General features: G+C 39.7%; 1 protein-coding gene across 1 annotated transcript in view; it reads left to right on the top strand.

Moving 5' to 3' along the window:
• The first annotated feature begins 327 nt into the window (after positions 1-327).
• evlb (Enah/Vasp-like b) overlaps positions 328-10284 on the top strand; it is a 63222-nt gene continuing 53265 nt past the window's right edge. Inside the window, exon 1 of the mRNA XM_072440114.1 lies at positions 328-521. Coding sequence (XP_072296215.1) covers positions 517-521 — 5 coding nt within the window. The 5' untranslated portion in view covers positions 328-516. The remainder of the gene's footprint in view (positions 522-10284) is intronic.

Genomic DNA, 10284 nt, shown 5'->3' with positions numbered 1-10284 from the left:
TCAGCATCAGCATCAGCAGCAGCAGCAGCAGCAGCAGCAGCAGCAGCAGCAGCAGCATCAGCAGCAGCAGCAGCAGCAGCAGCAGCAGCAGCAGCAGCAGCAGCAGCCGGATCACGATCGCCCCGCGCGCGCCTCTTTCTCTCCCTCTCATTCATCCACGGCTAAAGATGGCTCCTGACGCCGCGCTGCCAGCCTCTCTTCCCGGCCTCTCCACCCGCGCGTAGTCGGCGTGATGGTGCCGGTGCTGGTGACGGTGCTACCCTCGAACATGGCTGCGACCGAATCTCTCTGACACACACACACAAACCACCGGAGTGCTGCTGTGTTTTTCTTTCTTTTTTATCCCCGTAAACTGTGGCCATTCCTGTAGCAAATCCCCACCCTGTCGTCCCCCTTTTCTACCAAATCTTTGCACAAGGAGACGCGAGTTTTAGGACTAAATAACCAGCGCTCGTGACGCATTCGGACTTCTAGACAAACATCCAACGGGCGAATTATCCAAAGGAAGACTGCGAAATGAGGTAAGCTTGAATTTTCCACTATGCGCGACTTTATTGCGCATTTCTGCCCGGCACGAAAGCATGGCGCGCTGCATTCCCGCCAAATATGACGCAGTTTTGCGCTCCACCGACTGTCAGAGCGTCACCTGTGGCCGCAGTCGTGGGCCAGAGACGCGGCTTCCAGGAGCTTCCTTGACACGGCTCTCCTCCGCGCGTCACGTGGAGGCTGGTGGCGGATGAGAGGGGCCGAGGGGAAGGGGGGGGTCGTCATGGAAACCGGGCCACTGCGCGTCCTTGGATCGCGATGGGGACGAGATAAGACGGAGAAATCGGTGGGGGGGGGAAACGCGCGAACGTTATGAGGCTCAATCCGGGTCCGAGTTTGGAGAGCGCGAGGGTGACGATGAAGGGTGATGAAGAGGAAACTCGGACACACCCTCAAACGAGCAGCCAATCACGGCAAAGAGATCCGGCCGCAGCCCAGTTCCTTTCTTCGTCTGCTTTGACTCTGACGTGAGATGCAGTGTTGTCTGGGAGATGGGTTCTGGAGTATGTTGGGCATATCATCTATATTATTATAAAACTATTGAAATGAGTAAGAGTTTATTCTAAATTAAGTGAACATAAACAATGCGTAATCATCCAAATAAACGATATAAAGTGATTTTATTTTTCAGTTTTACGATCCATTCACGTTTTGTGCTAAAAAAGAAAACTACATACAATAAACACTTAGAGGCACATTACCGATTGCTAAAATAACAATGTACAATACTTTTTTTGCAAAAGTTGTGCAATCGATATTACAGTTTTGGTTAACGTAATAATCTATATTGAAGCAAACAAAGTATTTTGGTCTTCACATTTAATGAAATTGTTAAAAAAAAAAAAAGAAGAAGAAGAAAAAAGCTTATTTTATTTATGTTTTTTTCTATGTTCTAAGGCCTAATTTAACCTTGTCTAGTTTGTTTCTCTATTGGGTTTTATTTTGACAGTTTTTTGCAATATTTTCCAATATACAATCTGGACAGTTAATGTTTTTAAACCTATTTTGATGTTGGAGCACTCCTGGACTTACACTGGATTGTCCCATATTGTGCAGCTCTTTATCTTTATTAATCCCACTTGGTCGATTGTGACGTAATTCTTATTCAGGAACGACGACCTGGTCAGTCAGATAAAATATGTCTGAATATTGTTATCAAATTACATGTCAATAATTACAGGTCACTATCGCCGTATTGTTGTCTATGAGGCTTTTTCATCAGAGGTCAGAGGTTAAAGTTGGAGGACTTGAAGAGTTGTTTTGGATGTAGTTCATTGCAGCATGAAACATTTGGCTTCACATGCTCTGAAGCCGGCCAATCAGGGTTGGGGTTTTTCTACGGCTCTGGGCGTGCAGGCAATCAGCTGAGAGTATGGGTTTACTCTGTAGTGGGATTTTTGCATGAATGGACCTGTGCTCGTGGTAGGTTTTATCCATCTCGTGGACTATTGAATGTGGGCTGCCCTTATTATTAAAAAGTGATTTACTTAATGTTGCTTTCCCATGTCAGGGTTATAAATGAAATATATTTCATGTAAATCTAACTATCAAAAACTAAACTTAGACTTTGGCAATTACTTGGCCGCAGTAGCTTATACATTACAATAAAATAAAGAGTGAAGTAAATCTTTTCAAGAGTATAAGAGTTTTTTTTTTTTTAAGTTATCAGTTTTTTTTAAATGATTATACTTCTGTGCCTATTTGTGTTGCAACACTGGAATTTCCCCATTGTGGAACAAATAAAGGTTATCTTACCTTAAGCAGCAAAAATAGCAAACATTTAGTGTAAAGTAAAACATATAGGATACAATAAATAAAGTGAATATGAATGCTTAAGCTACACTATTGGTGGGATAAGGTCATATACGGTCATCTATTGCATAAGGGTGAGTTGTTGTTCAAGTTTAAGTGATTTTAGCATTTGCTATAATTGCCTTTAAACTAGCTGAGTGAAATATCTGCTGATCCTTTGTTTCCCTGTTTATTGCCTTGCAGTTTTATGGCGCTGCTCAGTAGGGGGCATCACACGCTCACGTCAGCACGTCAGTCGTCGTGTGTGTTCGTTCTGTTTACATTTGCACACTCTGTCGACTCCGGTGGCCACGTGTACAGCTCTGTGTGTCTGGCTTTGACTCTATTATAAAAGGTGATGTTGGAAAATGCCATTGTACAAGCTCCGAGAAAAGTCATCAGAAAATATAGCTCATGTGTAGAGTTACTTTTAGAGCTTTTTACACAGACTCATTAGTGTATCGTCTGTGTGCTGTATAATGTTGCTTTACATGCGTCATCGACAATATCAAAGCAAATTTATTTATTTACTACTAAACTTTATGAACTACTACAATATAACTTCACTTATTGAGCCTTCTTGAGATTGACCATCCCGATAACTAAAATATGATGATATTAAGAGGAGTTTAAAAAAGAAAAAATGGAAACGTAACCAAATACAAATGCATTTGCTGACTGTGTGCACAGGTATGCATAAACTATTATTGCACTATATCCATTAAAATTATGAATTAATAACAGGTAAACGGGAAAAAATAAAAAGTCACAAGACTCACAAAAATATTATTTATTCTTCATAAATTGGACAAAAAGAAGTTAGTCATCTGGACACTGGTTGTTTTGACTTTGTGTGGAAGTCATTTTCAATCTGAAGGAGCTGCTCTGAGATAAAGTGCTTTTGACAGGTTTTTACAATTTTCTAATTTTGACTTGTTGTATATATAAATTATAGTTTTAAACCGAGCAGGTATTTGTGGAGAAAACGTTGAAAAATCGGCATGACATCACACCAGGGACACTCATTCCACAAATACAAGCTTATGCATAATTTACATAAAGAAACAACTTTTTCACATTCTAAACATAACTCAACCAAATAAAGTTGCTCTCATATATTTTCATTCGTCAAAAAAAAAAAAAAAAAAAAAAAGCCATTAGATGAGTTTTTGCCCAAGTGAAATTGTAAACCTAAACATTTAGCTATTCTGGGATGAGAGTTTTTAAAATATTTTTTAGCAACATTTTAAACATATAAAATGTAACTGCATTTTAGTTGCATAAGTCGTCAATGGCACTTGACCTGAACGTGCCCTGCTCCGTGAACCCGTGAGACCTGTTTTGGGACGTTACACATCCGGTTCTGCTCGTACCTCCAGATGCGCCAGGAGGCAACGTGGCTCTCGGGGGTTTTAAGGATCATAAAGCTCTGATGGAGCCTGTGTGTCTGAGTCTGTGATCCCGCTTTAGACCTTATCATGGCTCTCTTCCCTTTCTTATTTACCTTCATCTGTCTTGCACTTAGCGATTTATCGACAGAGATCTCACAAACGCCGCATCGTCCCTTCTTCCACGGGCTTTTAAAAGTCTTAAAGTGCTCTGTAACGCCGTGCAGTGGCTCTCAGACGGCGGCGGGCTCCGTTGGCGGCGTGCAGTCCACAAGTTGTTTAGTCCAGATCGGTTGGTCTCTCTTATCTTGTCGTTTCGGTCAATGTTTGTCCTTCGAATGACCCACCGCTCAGTGAGGTGAGGTGACCTGCTCCCGGTCTTTAGCTGTAGGTCCGTGGTCAGCAGGAGCCAGCTTACTGAAGGAGCTGCGTGCGTTAGTTCGGTCACTTGAACACATTTTGAGTGTATTAGTTTAGTTTAGACTTTATCTGTCAGAGATTGTGTACAAAGTCATACTACGTTTACTGAAGATTATTTAGTTCCATCTGCGCTTCCTTCAGAAAAGATAACACTCTTTTCTTTTTATGAACAGTTCAGGCTTTAATGCACTGGACTCTGTGGCGTGAAATGGGAGTGAGAGCAGGGAGAGCATTCAGCAAACTGTCAGAGCCTGAACTGTATCTCACGCACACGAGTCTGGCACATGTGCTGTGGCTTTAACCACTCGACACCGGGGAATGTCAGCAAGATTTTTATTATTTGAACCTTTACCGACCGATGCAAAAGAGACGGCACGATGAATACTGAGCCCCCCAAAATACTGTTTCCATTAATTAATGTCAATATTTTGATTATTGTACAGGCCGAGCAGGACCACCCAGCAAGTGAATATTTTAGGCATATTTTAAAGGGCCTATGACAGGTTCTTACGATTTTCAAATTTTGACTTTATTTGATGTATTTGTACCTGTTGTACTCATACATTATAGTTTGACACCAATCGAGCAGATATTCGTGGAGAAAACGTTAAAACGTCTGTAGAAAATGAATGGCAGGAAGTGACATCACACCACGGACACTCATTCCAGACAAAGTTTATGCAGAATTTACTTTTTGAAAAAACAAACAAACATCAGAGTCTCATATATTTTCTTTTGTCAAATAAAAAAATATTGTGACATTAGATGAGTTTTGGCCCAGTGTTTGCTGGATGTGTCATGTCATCAATTACAAACAGAAAGTGAAGTTAAAAAAAAACCCAAAAAGTGCTATTCTGGGATAACTTTTTTTGTTATAATTTCTAGCAAAATTCTAAATATATTTATACTAACTGCATTTTAGTTCAATGAGTCGTCCGACCTGTAGGGGGCACTTTAAGTCGTCAGGTAGTAACAAAATAAACAAAAAAATTCACAGTCTGGTAAAAGTAAACATAATAATCCAAATTAAACTCAATAGACACAAAACCAAGAATAATCAAGGGTAATTAATAACTCAAGATGGAAAAAATATAAACAAAATCTTATACATTAAGAGAAAAAACATTATTTGTATCATATTATACAATTTTCTTATATTATTATATATTATCATATTATGTGAAATATTTTGCTGTCCGTTTCTGATGATCTGATTTGCTTTGATCTGGCTTCACCTTTAACTCCTTCACAGCATTTTCTGGGCCAATAATACAAAACAAGTATAAAGTATTTCATCCCACAACAGTCCGTACTCCAAAAACAGATCTGCGCAAGTAACGACTGATCAGCTCGTTAATGGAGACACTCTCGGCCAATCAAAAGCACGTGGAAACGAGCTTAAACTTTGGAGGAATTCATTTGACTATTTGTTTGCTAAACGACATCGACGCGCAGCTTTAAACACTGAACTGCGTGTCTGAGTCTAAAAGTGACTCTCCATCGACGATCCGATCCCGTTACGTGTCAGTGGGTCGTTATGGATACGGTTCTCACTGTGAATGTGACTGTATTGATCCTGCGTCGTCCCGGGGCTCCGATCGGCAGCAGCAGCGGTGGGTGGCCCGGGGCGTGACCCATTTGTGGAGCTGCAGCCGTAGTAACCAAATGAACTCTAAAGCCATGATTTAACTGGTGCGAGGCCGAACGAGCGGAAAGACTCCTCTTTCCTCTTTCTTTTTAGGGCTGTGGAAATGATTTATTATGTATAAAAACATCTAACTCTGTAGTTTAGACTGCTACAAACAACTTCTAAAATGCATAAGAACAATAAAGTGCCCCTTACAGGTCGGACAGAAGATAAATATATTTTGAATTTAAATGTTATCAAAGAATCGCAAATTTTTTTAGGTTTCTAGCTTCACTTCCTGTTTGTAAATTACCCAGCAAACACTGGGCAAAAACTCATCTAATGTCACAATTTGTTTTATTGGACCAATTCAAATGTATGAGAGTGACTTTATTTTGTTGAATTGATGTTTAGAAAGTCCAAAAAGTTGTTTCTTTGTGTAAATTCTGCATGAACTTGAAATGGAATGAGGTGGTCCCTGGTGTGATGTCACTTCCTGTCATTTTGTACAGATTTTTCAACGTTTTCTTCACAAATACCTGCTCGATTGGTACTGTAATGTACATGTGATGTACAACATGTATAAATACACAAAATAAAGTCAAAATTAGAATCATAGGCCCTTTAATTAGTCATAGGCCCTTTAATGCTCTTCCTGTTAAACATAATCTGGTCAAAAAATAGATTTATTCAGCTCTATTTAATGACATTAAACAATAATGATAACAGCAGAACAGCTTACTTTATGCCACTGCGTGATTTGATTTCAATTAAATCCACTGCACGGAGAAATGCAAAGAGTAACGCAATGTTTTGAAGTTTTTGCCACTGTTGTGTGTTTATTTCAGCGCGTGGGGTGAGTCAGGGGTTACCAGGACAACAGGAAACAAGCGCAGCATTTTATTAAATCAGGATTCTGTGATAAAAGCTGGTCTTAAACTACTTTGCACATGCCTTTATTTAGCTACACCAACTTTTAACACTTTAATAATGACTTCTTCTCATCATTAACACGCTCAAATCTTTATCGTCCTGCGTAATAGTTGTTTTAAATGTGTTTAATTGTTCCCGCCAACAGAGGAAACCGCATCGTCTGTGATCAGTTAATCCTCTGCGTTTGCTCAGGGCGTTTCCTGTCACATTCGCGCCGGTGCTCGCAGGTGGACGGCGTCGGCGAGCGGAGTCAGATTGGATTATTCCGCGCTAAATAAGACCCCCGGCAGCCTGAAAAACACGATTTGGCGCCCGACACGTTTGTTTTAGCCGCAGACAGAGGATTAGGAGACGAATAATGACGCGCCGTCAGCCTCCAGCTTAGCTCCTACATCTATATTGAATGAAAGATTATCTAAGCTCCTTTTATGTAACATTTATGCTCTGCGGATATGACTGGATGTATATTAAATTCTGTGGCTTTATGTTGCTTTCTTTTCGACGTGAATAAATAAACACAATAGTCAAGACGAGCGATTTTATGCATTGATTGACACTGATGTATGAGCAGCAGGAAGTAGAGATATTTGCTCAATTACACAAAGGTTGTTAGTTAAATCTTTGCTCTCCGTCGCACTCTGCTGTGGTGTCCGTGAGCAAGACACTTCGCCCCTTTAACCCTGCATTATAGATGTGATTGTCTGCTCCGGGACGGCTGAGGCTCGAAATAGCTCGAGGAGTGAATGAATAATGCATCAGACTGTAAAGCGACGTATGTGGATTCACTTCAGTGCTAACCGAGTTACTATGTTGGATACAAATCTGTAAAGCTGCTTCTATTGTTTTATTTTGGTCTGAGGGTAAGTGCTTTATTTGTTATAAGTTATTATATTTGATGTCCTAAACGGCAGAGGATAATGAAGGTTTGACACACCAAATAAGTCCTATTTAAAGCTTTTTATTTATTTTTTTAGTCTATCTTTATTTTATATAGCTAAATCCAAGGTGTAGATATATCAAAACATTTATAATATCGCAATTGTATTTTGGCAAAAACAAACTATCTTTACATTGTCTATGATTAAAACAAGTATAAAAAAAACTCAAAAGACAGATTTTCTGCTGTTTTGTGTCTAATTTTATGGTCCATTCATGACCCTCAGCCAAGACATTCACAAGCACCATTTTCAGTACATTGCTGATGAATTGTTGAATAAATATTGTTATCAAAATAATGCTAAAATAAATTGAAAATAAATAAATAAAATTGCGGTATTCATTTTAGTCATTTTTTTTGTCGATATCCCTTTAGCCATATAAACTCTTCCAGTGAACAGAACTGCTTCCCTTCCATGTATTAGCTCCAATGCTAAAGCTAATCCAGTTAGCGTTAGCCTCCAAACATCACAAACTATGAAAATCCAGGGCAGTTTTGGCGACTGAAAACCACTCGATCTCACGCGAGTAACACCAGAACCTCGTCAGAAAACATCACCACGTGTCGAAGTGTTCCGTGTAGGTTGTTACCGTTAGCAATTGGCGCATAAACTAGCATACACGCTAACGACCGCGTAACAAACATGTCTTAAGTCTAACGTTATTCTGGACAACAAAGCCCCAAAACACAGCAGACAACAACAGTTTGACAATGACATTTTGTTTGTATTTGATCAAACGGCACAAATCATGCCCACGTTTGTGAACTTTAGAAACTGCAGCTGAACGTGAGTAGATAATGACTCATATTTCTCCTAGCCAAATGAAACCAAGCTAACTGTTTGTCCGTGCTGCCGACAAACGTTAAAATTCATGGTTTTATTTTTGCAGCCTCGTTAAAATGAATGGGATAGAGCGTTTATGTCAGTACCAGGTTGCATCAGCTTCATCAGCTTCATCAGCTTCATCAGCACAACAGAAACACACGGAACAAACTGCTCCGTCAGCTCCGACCGTTTAGCCCCGTCATAAAACCGCGAGTTTCGCCGTGTAAAGTGTCACCGTGCTATATTTAGAAGCTTTTCCATTATAATCAGGGCTGCAAGTGATGATTAGTTTTGGCGATTATTTCCTCGATTAGTCGACCAGTCAAATTATTATTTCTATTACACAAATAACAGTTCAAATGTGGTGTGCGACGGCTTCCGGATAGAAAATATCTACAGTCAAAGGGTTTTATTGGTAAAAATCTGAAAGTGTTTATTCTTTTTTGACATTTTGATTTAATGATGCCGCAGTTCTTATTATAAAAAAGGTCTATTCGTTTGTTTTTTAGCGTCTGTAAGTCCAGATGACGACCATAAACCATCATCTTTTTTGGTTGACATGTCACAGTTAGTTGATTAAACATTTTCCATTTGTTCGCTACTCCGTTTTATTGGCTAAAGAGCCGCAAACACTTTTGACAGATTTGAAATTATTTGAAATGGCAAGATAAGGTTTTTTGTCATTAAAGTGCAATCAAAAGCATCATACTTATTCTTGAATCCAAAAACGTTGTATAGTTTTTCCGGCCAAAAACAACATGTTGTATTTGTCATAGTCTCACCTCTCTCTGTCCTGCTGTTCTTGTCCTCTCTGTCCTGCTGTTCTTGTCCTCTCTGTCCTGCTGTTCTTGTCCTCTCTGTCCTCACACGTCCCACACGGCTCAGGTGAGAGGTGTAGTTCAGTCCTGGGGCAGATTCGGTTTGCTCCTGGTCCAGTGCAGATTTACCTCCGGGTCAAGGGTATCTTGTGTGACCTTCAGAACCACGCGCTGACCAGTGCCAGACACAGTGATGCGTTCTAACAGCGCTCTGGTGTTACTCACGTGAGGGCGAGTGGTAGCTTGAAGCCAAATCACGGCAGGACGTTCATAGTTTGGGATGTTGTGAGGCTAACGCTAACTCTTGCTTTATCAAGCATTACCGTATTTTCCGGACTATAAGTCGCACCAGAGTATAAGTCGCATCAGCCAAAAAATGCATAATAGAGAAGAAAAAACATACATAAGTCGCACTGGAGTATGAAATGCGGTTACAAGTGTGAAAATAACAAATAATATCACATATAAGTCGCTCCGGAGTATAAGTATATAAGTATAAATAAAAGTATAAGTCGCACCCCGGGCAAAACTATGAAAAAAGGTGCGACTTATAGTCAGGAAAATACGGTATAACAGACATTTGACAAATGGAAAAAATTACTTTCAAACTTGACTTGAAAATGGACAAATTTATTATACTTTGGACGAGACAGAACTTGTATGTTGTATTTATGTTTTATCATATTGTGTCATTATTATTATTATTCAATATTTGTGTTATTATTATTCAATGCTCTGGTTGTGTTTCTAAAATAAAAATAAAATGCATTGGAGCTAATGTATGGATCTTTTAGAATACAGGAGTTCTGTTCACAAACCATTGCTAAACTCACATTTATCACTGTCACTGCTTTTTCTTGCATGTTCTTTGTGACTGACCCTGAGCTTCATTCTACTGTAGACCGGTGACCACTTCTCTTCCTTTCTGCTGCATTATTCATGAAGCTATTTTTAGCTTTACGTTTCAGTCCCACTCAGTGTTCAACAGACTCTCCCCC

Source organism: Eucyclogobius newberryi, unplaced genomic scaffold (genome assembly GCF_026437365.1).
Source record: "Eucyclogobius newberryi isolate DKJ021-1_F unplaced genomic scaffold, fEucNew1.0.hap1 SCAF_1, whole genome shotgun sequence".
NCBI classification, from domain to species: domain Eukaryota; kingdom Metazoa; phylum Chordata; class Actinopteri; order Gobiiformes; family Gobiidae; genus Eucyclogobius; species Eucyclogobius newberryi.
Note: the sequence above shows the minus strand (reverse complement) of the source record. Positions and strands in the feature narration are given on the sequence as shown.